This window comes from Thunnus albacares, chromosome 3, assembly GCF_914725855.1.
Source record: "Thunnus albacares chromosome 3, fThuAlb1.1, whole genome shotgun sequence".
In the NCBI taxonomy this organism is placed as follows: Eukaryota; Metazoa; Chordata; class Actinopteri; order Scombriformes; family Scombridae; genus Thunnus; species Thunnus albacares.
This window is the reverse complement of record NC_058108.1, coordinates 37,412,271-37,434,102: the sequence shown is the minus strand read 5'-3', so window position 1 is coordinate 37,434,102 and position 21,832 is coordinate 37,412,271. Positions and strand designations below refer to the sequence as shown.

At 40.9% G+C, this 21,832-nt stretch overlaps 1 protein-coding gene and 1 non-coding gene across 7 annotated transcripts in view; one reads left to right on the top strand and one right to left on the bottom strand.

The window, feature by feature from the left end:
- The window catches only part of kcnh1b (potassium voltage-gated channel, subfamily H (eag-related), member 1b), a 60,934-nt gene that overhangs the window by 2,867 nt on the left and 36,235 nt on the right, over window positions 1-21,832 (top strand). For all 6 annotated transcript variants that reach the window (XM_044343521.1, XM_044343529.1, XM_044343547.1 and 3 more), the window contains exons 2-6: window positions 4,402-4,525; window positions 4,611-4,717; window positions 5,574-5,702; window positions 9,532-9,650; window positions 14,420-14,812. In XM_044343521.1, coding sequence (XP_044199456.1) covers window positions 4,402-4,525; window positions 4,611-4,717; window positions 5,574-5,702; window positions 9,532-9,650; window positions 14,420-14,812 — 872 coding nt within the window. The remainder of the gene's footprint in view (window positions 1-4,401; window positions 4,526-4,610; window positions 4,718-5,573; window positions 5,703-9,531; window positions 9,651-14,419; window positions 14,813-21,832) is intronic.
- On the bottom strand, window positions 6,866-6,938 carry trnak-cuu. Its single transcript has one exon. It is a non-coding gene; the product is annotated as a tRNA-Lys (tRNA).

Below are 21,832 nucleotides of genomic sequence, written 5' to 3'. Positions count from 1 at the left end.
TGAAACAAGCCACCTAGCGGCTTGCGACCTGTCACTCAAAGCCGCCATTAATTATGCAAAACTTTACAGCTTAATAAAATTTAAACAGTAGAAAAGTTAAGCTTAAGTTGGACAAACTCTGTAACGGAGACACTATTTCTGAATTATTACGTATCCACCCACATGTACGCTGATACGACGTACCTGCAAAAAGCAAATACGTGTAAATGTATAGTCCTAATAACTCTTGTCAGTCAGGTTACTGTGGCGTGACAGCTGGTGTGCCAATGTCAAAAGTCTCCGGCAAATAAAACGACGACACGGCATCGTCCAGCAAAACCATGTCCGTCTATTGGTCGTAGTAATGATGACGGGAACAAAAGGAGGAAATCAGGTGACAACGTTTGTAGGAGGTCGTCAACAAAACATCAGATTTTAACAGACGAGATCACTGTTCAAACCCTCATATATTAATATGTTGGTGTCTGATAAACCGCACCAGCTGACTTATGTAACGCAGAGCAGTTTTTGGTCTGAACTGTTTAGTTAAACGTGATATTATCATTATTTAAACTCATTGAACAGCAGCGTCACAGCGCTCCTGGATGTTGTTATCAAGATAAACTACAACTGGATTCATTAACATGACGTTCAGCTGCTGAACCCGATTCACCCCAATTAATTTAATTACACAGAATGACTCAAACTGTTTGTCCCGATGGGGGCGCCAGAGGGCAGGAAGTGATTAGGAGTCATCCTCCTCATCATCGTCATGTTGTTTGTCAGTGATGTGCAGCCATTTTGGAAACTATTTTAATCTCAGCTCCACATGGGATTTGGGGCAGAATTCAGTTTTTTGTGTTTTCTGTATTTTAAGGACTTTACATGTCAGTTCTTCACTACTATTACAGAATTATATAACATTGAAATAACGATATAAAGTTATTAAGTTCTTGCATTTGCAGTATTATGATTATTATTACAAACTGGGTGTTTACCGCCATGCAGTCGGTGACGTGTTTTCCATCAGAGGGTAGGCGGAGCTAACGTAACAGACTCGCTTGTGCTAGCGTGACATCACAAAAACACGCCTGTAATTACAGATTATCGCCACACGGCGCCGCCACAGAGAACGAAACGGAGATCTTTGAGATTGTTACTTTAAGATTCGTAAATAAATGACGGACACATTAACGTACACAAGACATACAGTGTGTTTGACATCAGTTTGGTTATTGATTGTGATTGATTGTGTTTTTATTGTGTGTGTGTGTGTTTCCATCCTGAGGTTTTTTTTGTTTTTTTTTTTTTTTGGAGCATGTTAACGCCTGCAGGCAGACGCACGTTATCCTCGTCTCTGCTGGGACTCGACGCAGGCTTTCATTTCAAAAATAAGTGAAGGATGTGAAATATTCAGGAAGTGACAGTGATATCGGTTGAAACTGAGCAGAAAATAAAAATCACTCCTTTTGCGGGTTTAAAATTCATTCATAACAGCTGCACCAGATGTTTATTGGCTGTCAGCTGATATATGAAATCAGGAAGTGGAATAAAAAGTAACCAGTAAATACCACTAACATTATAATGAAAAGATATGCAGACAGATAAGGACACTTTCATAATTTTCTCTTGAAGTCCAAATCCCTGCTAAGAAAAAAAAAAGCAGGCAGACTCATACAGTTTAGAGGCGGAGAGTGTAACTAAGGTCAATTTACAGACGTCCCCTAAACGCCTCACATGCAGGCTATCGGTAGACGCTAGCTCTAGTCCCCACTCAGCTACATGGATGTATAAAGAGAACTGGATACAGGAAGACCGCCGGGCTTTGAAGCCAATTTGACATAGCGGCCAAACCGTGTAATGACAACGTTACATGATGCACGCTGGCCCAAAAAATTTTTGAGCATCACAACCTCAGCGAAATGACTTGCCTCACTATCAGAATTTGAACCGTTTGGTCCGATCCATAGACTGTATAAAAATATGGACGTAGTTACCGTGACGTCACCCGTTGGATTCTGAGGAGCGGTTTTGAAGCCGTCGAGCCGCTCCGGCCGTCGCCATCTTGGCAGTGCGTGACGCTGCCTAACTCCCAGCCAATCAAAAATGGACAAAGAGGCGGGCCGAACGGCTGAAACAAGCCACCTAGCAGCTGGCGGACCTGTCACTCAAAGCAGCCATGTCCTTCATTATGCAGAACTTTACGGCTTAATAAAATTTAAACAGGTTTGTACCAGGCTGTAAACATGTTTATTTCTGCTGTAAAGTTGGGCATTTTAACATGGGGGTCTATGGGGATTGACTCGCTTTCGAAGCCTCAAGTGGTCATTTGAGGAACTGTAGTTTTTGGCTTCATTTTACAGCCCTGGACGCTGCCGCTTGGTCCAATCACATTTCAGAAGCCTAGAAGAGCCGCACAATTGAATTGTTTCATCCCCATTCAAGTTAGCTGACGGGCTAAACCGGAAGTAGCCGATTCGACCGGCGAAAGTCACTACTGCGCTCGCTCTATGGGCGGAAGAAGTTGAACTTTTTTGGCTTCATGCGCCACTGAGCAACTTTCATAGGAATGACCGTGGCCGCGCCTCCAACGCCGTATCCAGTTCTCTTGATACATCCATGCTCAGTTACTGCAGCACACAACTCAGACGGACTTTACTAGACTGGACTGACTTCTACCTGGGCGGGCTGCCCAAGTAGAGCCTACGTATGGTAAACACTGTGTGCTCTTTATTTAATCATTCATGCTCTTGATCCAACAGAATTCACTTCATGCCGTTCTCTCAACTGACGTTCACCCTCATTGTGGATCGCTTGTATTTAAGAAGGTTTGATTTTGATCTTGGACTCAGATATTTGGATCTACTTTTAGCACAACATTGTGTTATCTCTGAGATAATATAACAGACTTTTTACTGTGAACACTTTCACATATATATACAGTTATATTATGTATTATATTCTCTCAGTGCTTCCTGGCTGCTTTGGATCCAGTGTTGATCAGTAACTGACGTTACAGGGAAACATCGTCTTTATTGCTTTCTTCAAACTTCCGGCTGACTGGCAAAGTAGTGAAATTGAGAGCATGAATTATTAATCTGAGCATGAATTGCTAAATGGAGAGCATGAATTAAATAAATCGAGAGCACAAATTCGTGGCTCCTCACTGATGTGTCACCTGATAACAGAAATCTGTAGAAACAAGTCGACTTATTTTTGAAAACACGTAAATTAACTTCCCTCAATCACACTTATAAATTCTTCACTTGTTAGGAAAAACTACAGAAACTAATTCATTTAATAACAACATGTTATCTACCATCTGATTCCCTCTGAAGTTGCTTAATTAAGGCACCGTGGTTTATTTTCATGCTTTAAAATCGAGGCTACCAAAGTCCTAAAGTTCAGCTTATATATTTGTATGAATTAGCTGAAAATATAATAAGGATAAAATGATTATTAGAATTTTAAGTATCAGCAGGGGAGAGTTTTTAAGGCAGAAATTAAACTACATTTAAATGGAGGTTCTGATGGAAACACAGGGAGATCTTTGGGTTTTTGGGTCTGTGGTTCTCCAGCTGGAGGTCAGATCACTTTTCAGTCGTCTCAGTCGTCGCCACCAGCCGACGAGACGAGACAACAGACGCTCTGAAGCTGCAGTTCAGCTGTTATTAATGTGTTATAAACCAGTTACACACACACACACACATAATCCTCCCTGTGATGCTGTAAACTGGTGTGTCTGTCTTTGCTGGTGGACTGTGAGTGGCTGTTTGTTCTGTTGTGTCCAACCTGAACATTAATAACCAAATATTAAATAGTGCTCCCCTCATGTCCTGGTTCAGCCATCGTCAGTTTTACTGCAGCTAGAGAGAAGAATGATAATTACATGATATCTGTCTGTATTAGGGCTGCATGATTATGGCTTAAAGTACATGAAGAACTTGATAATGCATCAGTCTTTATGAACAAAATTCATGTGCTTGTGCTGTAACTGACAGCTGAAGATCTCCTCCTGAAGGTCATTTACTTTACTATCTTCTCCCTCGCTAAAAAACTCCAAATCTATGAATATGCAGATATGTTTTATTTCCAACTGTTGTCTCCCCTTTCACTGTAAAGTCCTTTCTTAGTTTGTGCACTTGAGGCTTCAAGCTTCCACATCACACTTGTGCACGTTGCATACTGGACCACGATTGGCTGAATTCCTAGTCACTAGTTGTGATGTCACAAACCCTGCAGGTGAACAGCAGAGGAGACATTACAACACCTGTGATTGGTCAGAAAGTTTACTGATCAGGGTTAATTAATAAAAAGTCAAAAGCATGATGATGTTTGTTACAGCATTAATCATTCAGCCCTAATATGAATAAAATGGTTATGAAACAGAACAGATTGTAACTTACTGCTTCCTGTGGTCAGATACTAATTTCGTGCTGGGAAACGCTCAGATCGTCGACTGGCCGATCGTCTACAGCAACGACGGCTTCTGCAAACTGTCCGGTTACCATCGAGCCGAGGTCATGCAGAAGAGCAGCACCTGCAGGTACGAATACGACACCGAACCGCGCTGCTGTGGCATCGGTGGAAGCTGATGATAGAAAACACCTGTGTACTGTTTTCCTCCGCAGCTTCATGTACGGAGAGCTGACCGACAAGGAGTTGACGGAGAAGGTTCGGCAGACCTTCGAAAACTACGAGATGAACTCTTTTGAGATTCTGATGTACAAGAAAAACCGTGAGTAGTGCAGTTTTTCACACTACTGCATATGTCGAGTCCACTGCTTTATCATTACACTTGTTCAATCAGAAGTTCAGGTACTTTGAAACCAGAGGAACTAATCTCAGGAACTAAACCTGGAACTAAAAGTCTCTGTTTGTGTTTCCACCACATCTGAGGAACCAGGTAGATCCTGCAGGTGAGAACCAGGAGGAATTAGAACATGAAACGCAGCGTTCACACAACACAGATCTGTCCTGTTGTTCTTTGAGTTTTATGTGATGAATGAATGAAAAGCAGAAATGCAGCGAGCGTCTCTCTCCACAGTAAATCATCTGCTGAGTGTTTGATGCTTTTATTTCTGCTTTAGAACCAAACAACATGAAACAATCAAGAAAATAACATTTTATTTCTCTCGTTCACCGGCTTTGTTTTCGCTACCGCCGCTCCCTCTCCATTCATTCTCTAGCTCGCTCGACCGCCGCTGCTTTCTCTCTCTGTTTTTCTCATTTTTAAACCGGACAACATAAACCTAACTTTACTTTTAACATTAACAAACAAAGAGAAATGTCCCCCCTTCATCCTAAATTGATACTAGAGTACTTGTTTTATGAATGAAGCAGTGCTGCGTGTGTTTGACCAATCAGTGACAGTCATCCTTGCAAACTCTGCCCCCAGAGTCCCCCCCGGAGCTTCATTTAGATGCTGGTTCCTCTGGTGGAAACGCAGCTAGATGTACAGACACAGTTTCAATGACTAACAGTGAAAACAATGAAACCGTCCAAAACTGTTGGCGGATCATATTTAGTTTCGTTCTTATGACGACGTCACTGTTTTTTTGTTGTGACCTGCCTCTCTGTCTGTTCCACTGCAGGGATGCCGGTGTGGTTTTTCGTGAAGATCGCTCCAATCAGGAACGAGCAGGACAAAGTCGTCCTGTTCCTCTGCACCTTCAGTGACATCACCGCCTTCAAGCAACCAATCGAGGATGACTCTTCAAAAGGTGGGCGGCGCACAAACCCAAAACCCCCCAAATCCCTACATGCAGGACGGCAACGACTAATATTACAGTGTCACTTGTATCAGTTAACATTGTTTACACACACACAGCATAATCCTCATCACAAGACAAAATAAGTAAGAATCACATAAATACTAAACCAGACATTTAACTCAATGCAACATATCCCCCATACTCCATCTAAACCATGACATCGCCGGTGGCGATCACCCAAATTATAACTAATGATGGTTATGTCAATACGTTAAACAGGTATTGGTAAACAACGGTTGAATGATGATTTGAAAGTTTTGTATTTCTTTGTTGTTTGTGTTATTTTCATGACTATATGATTTGTTTTATGTATCATCTCGAAATCATATTCTGGATTACGATATGTTATGTTATGTGAATCGTCAGTATTATGTTTTTTTTTTACTCACCCCCACACCCCACCAGCCCAGTCAGCCAGTCATATGGCTCTGTTTTACCGCTCTCTTGGAGTCCGGCCTCTTATGTTTTCGTATCAGGTGACAATAAAATCAATATGGCGTCTGATGCTGACAAGTGAGGAACAGGCGAGAAGTTTAACCTCCGTTTTGTAAGCCTACCACTGGCATTCTGCGCGCGTTTAAGTCCGCGTTGATCCGTGTTCGCGTTGTGTGCCCTCGAGCAGCTGGGAAAAGCATCTTGTCCTCTCCAACCGTGAGTCAGCTGAAGCCGGGTGACTAAGTGTTTTCTTTTCGTTATCTTATCTTTTCTTTTTTACTGAGGTTTTGGGGGTTTGATGGATTAAATGAACTGAACTGAACTTCCTTGTTTTGAGTTTGTTTTGGGATACCAGGAAAACCCGAGGTGGATTATTTTGTTTCCTGAACTGAACTGATAACTGGGGAGTACTTGGTTCCTTTATAACCTTTATGGACCTGGACTGAATGTCTAACAGTGCACTAATATATTTTTGTGAATATTCAAGTGGTGGTGTGGTTGAGATTATTTTATTTTGCCTAAGTGTTCTCCTTGTGGTTTATGGTCCTTTGCAACCTGTGCTTGGGACATTACCCGGGGTCATGGTAGAATACATGTATCCTTTCTGGGGTTGGAAAGTGTGTCTTACTCAGACTTGGCTGAGTTTAATTTGCTCAAACCACCACATAAAGAAATGGCGCCCAATGTGGGGCTCGAACCCACAACCCTGAGATCAAGAGTCTCATGCTCTACTGACTGAGCTAACCGGGTTGTAAAGCTGGCTTAGAAAACCCTGTACCAGATATACATACCTGAAAGCCTGCGTTCACAGTTTCTGTCAGCAGTCCATGAAGACCCTCTCACTGGCCACCTGGGTAGATACAAAACCTACCATAGGATGCAGAGTCTGGTTTACTGGCCAAAAATGAGCTGGGATGTCAAGCAGCATGTTACAAATTGCCAAGTCTGCCAACTTTACAAACCTGAAAGCCGCAAGCCAGCCGGAAAATTACAACAAACAGTGGTATGCCACCCCTGGGAAATGCGGGGAATGGATTTGATGGGTCCTTTCCCCAGGAGTTCTAGCAGAAACACATACCTACTTGTTTTTGTGGACTATTACTCCAGGTGAGTGGAGCTCTTCCCTTTGAGGAACGCCACCGCTGAAACCATCTCTCGCATCCTCACCCAGGAGATTGTCACCAGATGGGGAATACCTGATTACATTCTCTCAGACAGAGGCTCTAAATTTGTCTCCTTCGTCTTCCAGGCTATCTGTAAAGCCTGGAATGTGTCACACAAACTGACATCTGCTTACCATCCGAAGACAAATTTGACAGAGCGAGTGAATGGGACCTTAAAAACTATGATGGCTTCCTACGTGGGCTCCAGGCATAAAAACTGGGATAAACATCTTCATGAGTTCAGGTTTTCCTTGAACTCTGCTGTACAGGAGTCCACAGGAGTTACACCGGCAGAACTCAACCTAAACCGACCACTCAGGGGACCGCTGGATGTATTGCTGCAGCCCGGAAATGCTCTACCTGACTCTCCAGTTTACCAAAACATCACACAGCTTGATGATCTCAAAGCTTTTATCTTAAAGAACCTTTCTCTGGCCCGTAAACGACAGGAGAGAAACTATGATAAGCATCGCAGAGAGATGATTTTGGAAGAGATGACCCGAGTCGGGCTATGAGGCCATCCCTTTGCTGAAATGGAGTACTTGGTTCCTTTTATAACCTTTATGGACCTGGACTGAATGTCTAACTGTGCACTAATATATTTTTGTGAACATTCAAGCGGTGGTGTGGTTGAGATTATTTTATTTTTCCTAAGTGTTCTTCTTGTGGTTTATGGTCCTTTGCAACCTGTGCTTGGGACATTACCCGGTGTCTTACCGCTACAAGCTTAAAAGCAGGAAGTCATTGGGTGATTCCCCTATTTGTCTCCTGGTAAGTCTGGTAAGTAACACAAGCTAATCTAAACTCAAGAAACTCAGGACTTAAAGTGATAAATAATATGTAAACTTATATCCTCTATACAAGATTGTACCATTTCATCGCACTGCATTTGGGCAGTCTGTCTGTGTGAAAGCCACAACTCAGTGGAACGTCCTACCTGATGATATGAAGAACTGTAGTTCTATCGGTACATTCAAGGCCAAATTAAAATATCAACTAAAGACTAGTCAGCTGTGTGACCACAGAGCCTAGTTTACATCATTCATTTTTAATTGACATTGTGGGTGTATGTGATGTGCTGTTCTGTGTAGCTTTTGTATTTCGTATGGTGTGTTCTTTGTATTTTTTTTGTTTGTTTTTTTTTTTTGCTTTGTACTGTTTGTTGTTGTGCTGTTGTATGTTTTGATTGTAATGGACTACAGATGCCGCCCGGATCATCACCCGTACCAAATCATCCGACCACATCATCCCTGTCCTCATCCAACTATCAACTAACAACATCTGCTACAAAAACCTCCTCCTCACCTATAAAGCTCTCCACAACCTAGTCCCTACTTACCTCCGCGACCTCCTTCATGAATACACTCCCTCGCGCACCCCTCAGCTCAACCTCTACTGGACTCTTATCCATCCCCACGTCACACCTCAGTACCATGGGTGCCCGAGCCTTCAGCTGCTCAGCACCCAGGCTCTGGAACTCTCTCCCCCCACATATAAGACAGTCAGACTCCATCACCTCATTTAAGTTCCACCTCAAAACTCACCTGTTCAAACTGGCATACTCCCTATAACTGGACACTGTGCACGTCACCTGTTTTTATGCTGATGTTTCGTTTTAATTGATGTTTTTTTTATTCTTTTATGCTTTTATTTCTTGTAAGGTGACCTTGGGTGACTTGAAAGGCGCCTCCAAATAAAATGTATTATTATTATTATTATACACAGAACTGTGCAAAAGTTTTAGCCACTAAAGGTAAAGTGAGGATGCTTTCAAAAATAATGCCATGAATAATTTTTATTGATCGGTTAACTTGATCCAAAGTTGAGTAAACAGCAGAAAGTGAATCAATATCTGCTGTGAGCAGCTTTGTCTTTAAAACAGCAGCAGTTCTCCTCAGTGTTTCAGGTTCTCGGCAGGTCGCTTGTTGCCACAGTGCTTCTGTCTCTTCATGTTAATCTCAGACTGACTCCATGATGTTGAGATCAGAGACCACCTGTTGCAGGACTCCTTGTTCTTTGGTGCATTATGGAGAAGAACCTAAACATCTAAAGTGTCTAAAACTTCTGCACAGTACTGCATATAATACGACACCCACTTTTTCAAACTGAAATTTCCAGACATTAAATATTGTTAGTGAGGTTTCAGTCATGTGATGCTGTTATTCTGTCTTTATTGCCAGGTTGGGGTAAATTTGCCCGTCTGACTCGTGCGTTAACCAGCAGTCGAGGAGTTCTCCAGCAGCTCGCTCCCGCTGTCCATAAAGGAGAAAACGTCCACAAACACTCGCGCCTGGCAGAGGTAAGATCCTTTCACCTCCTGTAGAAACTACAGCTTACAGCCAGTACAGGAGATGAAGTGCTTCTCCTACACAGAAGCCTTCCGCCGGTGAACACGGTAAATATCATACCTGAACATTACGCAGAAGCATTTAGCTCAACACAGCACTGTCCTCAGGGCTGGTTTATGATCCATCATGACTAGCTCATACAGCATGTTTTTCTGAACATCCACACCTGAAGGTGGATTGAAAGGTCTGCTGTCACAGAGCGGAGGGAAACCACAGACTGTATATAAAGCTGGACGTAGTGAGATGTGACGTCACCCGTTGGTTTCATCGGACTCGGTTTGAAGCCTCTTTCTTTACATCTTTTCTGTTTGGAACCAGGATCTTCAAGATAAGAAGCGCGGAGTGTTGCCTTTCACGCTCAGGAAACACGCCCCGCTACCTCAGACCCAAGCTAACGTTAGCTTACAGGCAACACTGAGCGCTGCACACTCGGGCTAACGTTAGCTACTGTAGCTAAATGGTGCTAACAGGGCAGGTATCATAATCAAGTCACATTAAACTTAATGAAATATTGTCTGACTCAGTGCGAGTTAAACTTCTCAAGAAGCTGAACAGGTACAAGTGAAATAAGAAAGAAAGCAAGACAGAAAATGTTTTAAATGTTTTTTTTGAATTAATTAATTATTAAAGTAAGAAATGACGGGAAGTAGACAAGAAACAACAAGAAGGTAGTGCAACAAGCAACAAAGTGCCAAAGGTTAAAGACAGTCATATACAATACATTTAAACATATAAACAGTCTGTGTTATCGTTGCTGTTGATTCTGTTGATTTTTACGTCCGTCAAAAGCCTTTACAGAGTTGTTTGACCACTCAGAGCCACCGTACACGCAAACAACACAGCCTGGAAACACTGATACTATCAGCTCCAGCAGAGAAGTTATACACAGACTGATCACAGGACAACTATTGATCATCATCTCGTTTTGAGGCTGTCCCCTGAAAATCTGTGGATCCGGTCGAAAGGCTGCTCAGCCAGTCGGCTGTTCAGGATCAATTGGATCGTGGAAATTGGTGGTCTTCTTTTTACTGTGTAGTTCTTTCTTTTTCCACAAAATCATCCTCACTGCTTCACGACTCCATTTTGCCTCGTATGGCGAATTTTAGCAACGAATATAGTCATAAAACGCATCGGACTCAGTGTGCAAGGTTTCTGTGATGGATGATGGATTAAAAAACGAAAAAAAACGGACTTGGTGTCCAAAGACCTTCAGTCTGATCTTTTCCTGCGATGAGATACACAATGTTTGGACCGACACAGATAGATCAGCTCCGATGGACTCACCTCTGTCTGTTATGGTACCTTAGTGGCATCGGAAAAGCTTTCTGTTTGTTTCAGACTCTGTAGCAGATGTGATGTATAATAAATGACCGCACTTCTCTTCACCCACTGAGAACACCGTTCAGCAGTAATCAGCGCTGGACGGCACAAGAAGGAATTGATTTAATTGCAGAATTGCAGACGAGAATTACTTTTATTAGAACTTCTGTAAATGGATCTGAAACAAAGCCAACAGCCTAAAGTACCTCTGACAGCCGCTGTCTTCTGCTATCTGAGTGTTCAGATGGATGGAGGTACTTCCTGTTGTTGTTTACTTCAGACTGAAGCTGCTGTTAAACATGAACGGTCATCAGAGCTCCTTAAAAACTCAATAAAATACAAATTAAAACAATTAGTAGATCAACAGAAAATTAACAGGTAACTATTTTGATAACTGATTATTCATTTTTCAAGCAAAAATGCCAAATATTTTCTGTTTTCAGCTTCTAAAATGTGATGATTTGCCAGTAAATTGAATATCTTTAAGTGCTGGTTGGACAAAACAGGAAAAACAACCTGCAATATAATCAATAATTAAGATAATTGTTGGTCGCAGCCCTAGATTCTAGCTTCAGAAACATTTTAGTATCCGGAATATTAAAAAGAGGAGGAATCAGAGGAGCATCTTTAGCTTCTGTATTGTGTTGTAACGTGACAGATGAAAGTAGAGGGATGACAGGAAATGAGGAAAAACATCCAACAAAAGTCTAATTAAGTTAAATGATGCGGTTTAGTCTTTTTCAGATGGTAATGGTAGTATTTCTTCTGTTCAGGAGGTTTTAAAAACATCAACAACAGTTTTTAAGATGTCATGAAGCTCACTATAAACACTTGAACACTGGACGTCTCTGTGGATCAAAGTGTCCGTTAAACTGGAAACACAGTGAACCAACTGAAACCAGTTAACTATCGGTTATTTCTTTATATTCTGTGACACTGAAGAGGAAATAATCACCTGCGTGTTACAGTTCAGATCAGCTGCTTTGTTTCGTTTAAATTAATATTTAGGAGATGAAGAATTATTATAAACTGCCATGACATGTTTGTTTTTTTTGACAATTTGCTATGTGAGGAAATATTTATATCTTTAAAAATATATTTTTGATTTACTACAGTTCAGTAATGAGATATTCATAAAGTCATTAAAATTCATCAAAAGATCTAATAAATAAATAAAAAGGTGGTTCAATAGTAACGAGGCTTCAGGGCAAATTGCAAATGAAATGAGATATAATTTAACATTTTACATTTTATGCAGCTCATATCATGTATTTGTTTGTACCAGCAGATTTTAAATATAAAACCATAAAATGAATATTTGAATATTTCCATTTCTTTTTCTCTTCACTACAGTACATACTGTATGTTTCACAGCTATAGTTACTTTTCAGCTCAATATTTTATACATAAAACAAATGATAACTGAATAAAATATGCATCATTTTAGATTCTAATTAGCTGTTGTGGTGACTGAGCCTGTGACTCGCTGTGATCAGTGATGCGTTTCCATCAGCCAGCAGTGGTTGGTCCACCAGAGAGGGAAGGCGGAGCTAACGCAACGGACTCGCTCTTCAGCTCACTTGTGTGTGAAACACGGATGTATTATAAGAGCTGGATACTGGACTAAACATGGCGCCCATTCAGTCCTGTAATAACTGCTCGCCTGGCGCATACGCCAAAAAAAGTTTCTAGCTTCCGGGTTTGCTTCCGCGTTGTGCGGCCCCGCCCACGAGCTCCCACTCGGCTCATAGACTTTACATTGTCATGACATCACGGATTTTTAAATCGCTTTTCTCGGCTCGAGGAAAGTTTAACAAATATAAAACCTCCATGGATCAAAAGATCATAACAGAAAGACGTGGAAGATACATTAAAAAACCACACCTGCATTTACCGCTTATCGCCACAGGTGTCGCCAAAGAGAACGAAGCGGAGAATCTTTGAGATTATTAGGTTAAAGGACCAGTTTGTAAGATTTACTGGCTTCTAGCGGCGAGGTTGCAGATTGAGACCAAAATGGAAAACCCTCCCATCACCCTCCTCTTCCAAGCGTTCAGGAGAACCTTCGATGGTCGTGAAAGTCACAAGAAAAGGTTCTGAGCTACTGTAGAAACATGACGATGCAACATGGCGGCCTCGTGGAAGAGGAGACATAAGCTGTGTCTCAAATCACATACTTCTGTTAGTACACTGTGTACACTATATATTACTGGCGTAGTGCGCACGTTTCTACAGGGTAGTGTCGTCTCAAATCAAACACGGCCGTTGTGCACTTACTGGAAATGACGATCGCAAATTAGCATTAGCTAGCGTTAGCATTCGTGTTATCGTTCGTGCTACCAAATCATTACAGACTGCTAAATTAACCCAAAAAACATACTGATGGCTTATAAATGACAACAGTATAGTGGTGCTTAGTGCTAAAAAACACATGTATAACTTACAGTTATATAATGCGGTGATGTTCACCGTAGTTACAACGTACCCGGCCGCCATTTCCAGTTTGAAAAGTGATCCCTCCCTTTCTGCTACGTAGCCAAGATGGCGACCATTGAGGGCAAGAAGCGTCCATAGTTCCACACTCAACTTTTTTACCGTTTTGAGTGCACCATCCTAGTTCTCACAGTGCATTTTTCCATACTTCTCAGTGTGAACGCACTTATGCACTCAAAATGTTAAGTGTAAGTACAGAAGTACGAGATTTGAGACGCAGCAACAAAGATTTTGAACGCAGGAGGTTTACTGGTAATGGAATATTTTGTGATTGTGATATTTCTACTTGTACTTCAGTAAATAATCTCAGTACTTCTTCCACCGCTGGGAAAAAAAGATATTTTGATCTCAACAAACTTGTTTTGTGTATTTAAACAGATAATTAGAAATAAAAATGGTTAAATGTACTTAATGAGTTTTCTTCAAACATCTTCAGCTGTAAGCAGCTGTGACTGATAATAATTACTGCCGGCACTAATGAATTAATCCATACATGACAACTCTGATCATATTATTATATTATTGATTTTATACACAGAGTTATTTATAAAGGCTCAGCTCAGTAAAATCCTTGATTTATTTAGTCACACAAAAATGACATGTGTATCATTTGTTTGTTTTATTTGTTTTTTCTTGATAATTAAAAGCTTGTTTCTGTTGGTACATGCAGGTGGTTTTATTTTAGTGGCTTCCATCATTTTTTTTTCCTCCTTTTAATTAAATTTAATTACAGGAAATGCTGTAGATAAAAGTACCAAAGCACAGAAAAAAGAAACCAAACATACATAAAATGTTTATTATATATAATGACGTGTAAAAAGTCTCCGATCAAGTCTTTTCATTCACTTTATATGATAATTAAATGAAATTCACCTCGACAGTCAGTTTGTTGTATTTTGTCTCTCAGGTTCTCCAGCTGGGCTCGGACATCCTGCCTCAGTACAAACAGGAAACTCCGAAAACGCCGCCGCACATCATCCTGCACTACTGCCTCTTTAAGACCACGTGGGACTGGGTCATCCTCATCCTCACCTTCTACACCGCCATCATGGTGCCCTACAACGTCTCCTTCAAGACCAAGCAGAACAACGTCACCTGGCTGGTGGTGGACAGCATCGTGGACGTCATCTTCCTCGTCGACATCGTCCTCAACTTCCACACCACGTTCGTCGGGCCGGCCGGCGAGGTCATCTCCGACCCCAAACTCATCCGCATGAACTATGTCAAGACCTGGTTCGTCATCGACCTGCTGTCCTGCCTGCCTTATGATGTCATCAACGCCTTCGAGAACGTGGACGAGGTCGGTGGACTTTTATTGTTTCTCTTGTTAAATAGAACCAATGAAGCAAATATCAGTTTTCCTCATATTGAGATTCAGTTATTTCATATTAGATCAATTAATATATCAAAGCAGTGTATTATCACGGTCGATAGAAACATCTGTGTTGATTTTAAGAGTTGTTTTAGACACGTCTCAGCATTTCATTCATGTCTGTGAAGAAAACAGCTAAATTTAATAGTTATTTCCAACATTTACAGTGTTATTTATATAGCAAAAATAACAGGGTCCCTTAAGGAAGATGGTTGGTAACCATGGCTACAGACAAAGAGTTCACACACGTCAACTGCAGCGACGGCACAGATGTTTGTGTTGACGACGGCGGACGGATGAAGGTCGTCTGTCGTTCTTCAGGCTTAAAACACGAGTGTGATATTGTGAAAAACTTAAGATGAAGAAGGTCGTAGCTTCTGTCTGACCTTCACAGTCTGGATGTGAAAGTGTCTTTTTTTTTTTCAGATTTCTGTCACTGTGATCAGAAGAAATGCATCATTTCATTTGAATCTAAAACACATGATGCTGTAAAAGAAACGTAACGTTAGCACCGAGCTAACAGAGACCCGCAATGGGTGACGTCAAATGTGCTGACAGTTGTTTGCAGATGTCCTTATTCAGTCAGGAACATTTGATATCATAGAAACACACTTATGATGTGAAAACATTTACAGACTTTATGGTGAAGTTTGATTTCACTGTTAATAGAAGTAACCCTGGTTGAGTCCGTTTGTTCATCAGACGCAGCTTGATGATTCGTCTTCTTCGGTGTTAAATAACAGTAATCAGTTACAGCTGATTCTTGAGTCGTTTCACATCCACATTCATCACAGTTTGGAGCTGAAACGTCACTGAACGCTGACAGGAAACAACCAGAATTACATGAATGTTTTGGTATTTTGACTTAAGTAACAGATCTGAGGATTTTTTCCACCACTGGTTCCACTATAGTTCAGTAGAATACAGTATAACCAGTAAGCAGGTGTAATAATAGTCCAGTCAGTTTTATTTAAAAAGACCTGAATCACAAATCTGCCTCAAAGGAACAAGTCCAGAAGCTCCAGGTTTACTTCATATCCTTTAATTAGTTATACAGTGAAGTTCAGTCTGTACTAGTCTGAAGACTTTAATAGTTTTAGTTTCTATTGAGCTCATTTGTTGTATTGTTCCATCATAGGAGTCCTGTCATTGTTTTCTTTAATAATCTATTGATTGATCAGTGAATAAAATGTTGATCGTTGTTCCCTGAAGCCCTCGTGAACATATTCAGACTCGTTCTGTCTGAGAAACACAAAGATGTTGAGTTTACTGTCCTGGAAAACTGGAAAATATTCACATGTGAGAAGCTGCTGCCAGAGAACTGTTGGTATTTTTGCTTAAAAAAGGACTTAAATGATTAATCAGTTATGAAATTGTTGCCAATTAATTTTCTGTCAGTGGACTAATTGATGAATCTTCTAGTAATTTCAGCTCTTTAGTGCTGTCATGTATAGTCGGGGCCAGTAGGAGCCTCAGAGAAGCTTCCAGGAAAGTCTTCCAGCTGTAGTTGGATCTTTTTATTCAGTCACTGACCTTTTCATCGAGCTGCCAGCCTTATTTAACTGTGAGAGGGCGTGATAGCAGCTCTGAAATACATTTGCCATTTTCCTCAATAATATGTCAGCTCAGCTGTGTTTTAAGGTCAGCTGAGCGTCGTTAATATTAGAAAACCATTTGCTGAATTGGAAACATTCATCAATGCATTTTGTGGGTCTGAGATTCAGAAGAACGTCGACTTTGATTTTCATAGAAATTAGTTTCAAACAGAAAATCTGATCCAACCTGTTATAAAGGTTACAAACTGAGCCTTGAGGTCACGCTGTAATTCTTAATCTCTCCCTCGAGACGTCAGCTGTCTGTGATGTTTTGATATCAGCATCGCCATGGTGAGCCAAGACCACAGAGGACCCTTCCAGACAACACAGATGTGTTGACCTGAGGCTCAATGCAACGCGACTTAAGATGTCAGGAGTAAAGTGCCGTCCTTTGTTTAGAAACTAGTGAACCAATCAGACCAATTTTTCATATTGTAGGCCGATCTGCTTGGGTTAAAGACATAGACTGTATATAAATATGGACGTCGTTACCGTGACGTCACTCGTTGGTTTCTGAAGAGCGGTTTTGAAGCTCAAAGTGAGCCGCTCCGGCCGTCGCCATCTTGGCAGTGCGTGACTCTGCCTAACTCCCAGCCAATCAAAAATGGGCAAAGAGGCGGGCCGAACAAGCCACCTAGCGGCTGGCGGACCTGTCACTCAAAGCAGCCATGTCCTTCATTACGCAGAACTTTACGGCTTAATAAAATTTAAACGGGTGAGTTATAAAAAAACCAAAACCGTTGTTTGTACCAGGCTGTAAACATGTTTATTTCTGCTGTAAAGTTGGGCATTTTAACATGGGGGTCTATGGGGATTGACTCGCTTTTGGAGCCTTAAGTGGCCGTTCAAGGAACTGCAGTTTTTGGAACTTCCTGTTGGATTGGCTTCATTTTACAGCCCCGGAGGTTGACGCCTGGCTAAAGACTAAAGAGACAGCATCCGAGTTACAACAACTTGGATGTTCGCTGTTTACGATTCTCCTCGATCAAAGTAACTTCAATAAACATTCTCAGCATGAAGACATCAAAGGCTCGTGCGTGCTTCTCTCCACTGAAGTGTCGACCACCATCGCTCAGAAATATCCACAACACAACCAACTTTTGCTTTGTGAAGAAGCAGAACTGTATGAAACGCAGACGTCGGCTCACGCCGTCTGCCCGTCCAGCCGGCTGAAGCATGAAATTTGAAGACGATGCAACCCAGACTGCAGGATGTGGCACGGCGAGTCTCAGCGGGATGATGGAGTGGACTGTTTAACATTCATCCAATGACTTCACAGCATGTAATTACTTCCTGTGGGTGTAGAGAGAAAGGTCAGGACTGAGCAGCACTGAAGTGCTGACGGGTCAAAAATGCCAAAAACCCTCCAGTGTAGCAAAGAGAAAATCTTTTAAATCCGTCATGTTGCTACGGTGCAACACATCAGGCTGGTGTCTGGTGTTTGATTCAGGGGGAAGCTGATGGAAAAGGTAATAATCCAGTTTATCTAAAGCTGCTGTAAGAAGAGCTCAGAGCACAGCAGTCTGACACTGATCTGGTTAAAGATGGCCGACCTGCGACAGTCAGCTACCATCCACTGACATGAGGAGCACTTCAGAGTCCAAAGAGATCTATTTATTTATTTATTTAACCAGGAAAAGTCTCATTGAGATTAAAAAAATCAGACATGAAAACATATAACAATTACACTGAAAATAAAGAATAAATGAAAATGTCAAAAATATTCATCAGTATTCGTCACAATCAAGCAGGAACCTCCGGCGCTGAAACATGAAGCCAAAAAACTGCAGTTCCTCGAACGGCCACTTGAGGCTCCAAAAGCGAGTCAAGACTCTCATGTTAAAATAAGAAATAAACATGTTTACAGCCTGGTACAAACAACGGTTTTAGTCGCTATAGCTAATTTCAGAGATGAATTTTTTTATAACTCACTTTATTCAGCCGTAAAGTTTTGTATAATTAAGGACGTGGCTCCTTTGACAGGTCGCTAACTGCTAGCGACCGGGCGTCATTCAGCCGCCTCAGCTCCTCCTCTTTGAGTCGCCCACTACGTCCATATTTTTTACAGTCTATGGTCACAAGTCATCAGCATCAGGGATCAAACTGAATCAGCCAGATGTTGCTGCGTCCAGGTTATTTAGATTTCCTGTAAATACGTCCAGTGAGACGAGGATTCAGGTGGTTCGGCAGCTGATTCCGAGCAGAGGAAGCAGAGTATCAGTACAGACTTCAGGGACAGACAGTAGGTCCAACCTCATGTCACAGTGGAAGTAAAGTTAACTTAACTATTAATAATATCTAATAATAAATAACTATTAAATTAATTACCAACTATTTTTATAATCGTTTTGAGTCATTTTTTAAAGAAAAAGATGCTAAAATTCCCTGATTTCAGCTTCTTAAATGTGAATATTTTCTGGTTTCTTTAGTCCTTTATGACAGTAAACTGAATATCTTTGTGTTGTGGACAAAACAAGACATTTGAGGAAGTCATCTTGGACTTTGAGAAACATTGATTGACATTTTATGGGACCAAACAACTAATAGATTAATTAAAATTATCGACAGATTCATCTATAATGAAAGTATGAATGTGAAAAGAGAGTGACTCTCATGTCACTTTCAGCAGTTAAAAAGACAAACGTGTTGGGCGGCAGCTCATATCAGCTGTCACTAATTAAATCTGAGTCACTTGATGACAAAATGAAACTCGTCTGTTGACGGTTTGTGTGTCTGTACTCGAACAAAGATCACTTGTGAGGGAAGAAGCTCCACTCTGTCACACCACCATACGCTGCGTATAAAGCTGGACGTAGCGAGTTGCGACGTCATCTGTTGGTTTTACTGGAGCTGGTTGAAGTCCAGAGTTGCAGTTGCAGAGCCAGGACCTTCCAGATAAGGAGTGTTGCCTTTCACACTCTGGAAACACGCCACGCTACCTCGGACCCAAGCTAATACTAGCTTACTGAGAACACCAAGCGTCGCACACTTGAGCTAACACACAGCAGACACAAGTCTTCAAATCTTATTAACGGAGCAATAATTTCCAAGATGACCACCTGCACACTTATTAGAGGGTCTGAATTGAGACCAGAATGACTCGTTGACTCAGTATCTCTGGAGAGAAGTTGAGGCTTTTTGAACAGGAGTCAGTTGGAGCAGCTAGCGGCCGTCGGTGGAACTTTAAGATACTTCAGCTTCAGACGTAGGAGACGAGCAGGTTGAACATCGCTGCACGATCAGAGTGTTTCTGTAGCTCTGCTTTGTAGTTTTGAATCAATACTTCAATCAAGAAACTCATGAAAAAAGGCAAGTTTACTTTAGTAGCTACAGTGATTGTTTTAATGTGTCAGATACATATTTAATCAATATTTAGCTAAATAGAAATATCAGATCAGACTCTGTATTGGCAAATAAACGACTGATTGGGATCAGGACCAGAAAACACATCTCTAAGATAACTTTGCTCAAACAAAGACACTTTTCATGAAGGAGAAAAAACTTTTAACAAGGTAATTTAACTTTTTTGTGGAAAAATCATATCAGACACAAATTTTTAGTATTTATATATATAAACTTAGCACAAAAAGTAAGGAAATTTGTGTTTGGTAGATTATTTCTTTGTTGTAACGATGCTTCTTGGCAATAAATCTTATACCGTTGGAAAGCCTGTTTATTTCCCTTTTAAATGGAGCCACATTTGTAAAGAACATGCATTAATGGGATGAGCAGCAGAGTATGTGGGTTGCGCCCATGAAAAATTTGCCAAATCTTCTCTGCCAATGACAAACAGCTTATTTTGCTGTTGCTATTGACTCTTGTTTTGAGCTTCTGGTACTGTATATAATACACATATATATATATATATATATATATATGTATATATATATATATATTCCTATTTTTTGGCATATACCTACAGTATATTAGAAGCAAGCATTATTAATAATAATAGAGTTTATTTAAATAGCTCTTATCAAAACCAGAGATTACAAAGATCATAAAAGATAATTATGAAACCATGACAACAACTTTATCCTACTGCGATAATACGTGATCTCAACATGAAAGATAATTAACCTTCTCATCACAACAGAATAATTACTTTTGTCAATAAAGGAAAACAAAGAGTAGAGATAATTAAATCCTGTTTGGGCTTCCGTAGGAACGAGGAAAACAGAGTTGTTGAGTGGAGGCAGATGAGGCGTCCGGCGGGATTTAACCCCTCGCTTCAGTCCATCAGTGTGAAATCAAGCTTTTCATTTTTCGTTCAGTCACAGACGGACGCTCAGAGTCTGTGAAGGCTGCTAATGGAGCAGCAGTGCATTCTGGGTGTTTCCCCAGTGAGGAAACAGTGTTGTTGATGAGAGCAGCCGGAGAGGTGGCTGAGTGGTCTGACGAGAGGCTGCGGACGAGGCATCATACGTGTTTCATATGTGTTTCATATGTGTTTCATACATGTTTCATACGTGTTTCATACATGTTTCATACATGTTTCATACATGTTTCATACATGTTTCATCCCTTCTCACTGTAATAGAGTGAAGGTGGATTTCAGAGCAGAACATGTTAGATTAAATAACATCAGTTCTATATTTAGGGACCGAGCCCAGAAGGCAGAGGACTGCTGTAAAACAGTTACAGTAAACAGTTGGTTGTTTGTTTCTTTGTTTCTTTCTTTATTATTACATCACACCTAAATTTGACCCCCTAAACATGCTCAAAAACTCACCAAATTTGGCACGCACATCAGATCTGGTAAAAAATTTGATAAAATGTAAAAATTAACCCCTAAAGTGCCAAAATGTGCTCTCTAGCGCCACCTATGTAACTAAAATGTCACCACGGCCCGTAGGAATGTCGTAGAGAGATCAAACCAAAACTCAATTATTCATCTCATCAAGACCTACAAATCATATGCTGACACCCCTGACCTAAATCCAACAGGAAGTCCGCAATTAGCCTTTCAAAATAAGACTTTGCCCCAAATTTGGCCCCCGAACAAACGCTATCTCCTCCGAGGGTGTTAATGGTACCGGCTACAAACTTTAATAGGTGACTTATGACACTATGCTGAAAAAATTTTTTTGTAATAACTAGAATGGTTTGGATTTTATAAACCCTGAAAGTTGCAGTGCCACATCACCCTTACAATGTAAACCAATGGGGAGGCAATCTATGGGCATGAACTTTGTGTCAAACAGAGGCTTCTGACGTCTAAACTATAAGTCTGACCATTTTCAAACCTGTATCAATGGATTCGCCATGAAATTTCCTTCTAAAAAATATGATTTTTAATGTTAGATTTGGCCAAACTCATGGGATTTATGAGGAGATTTCACAAGAAGTGTTC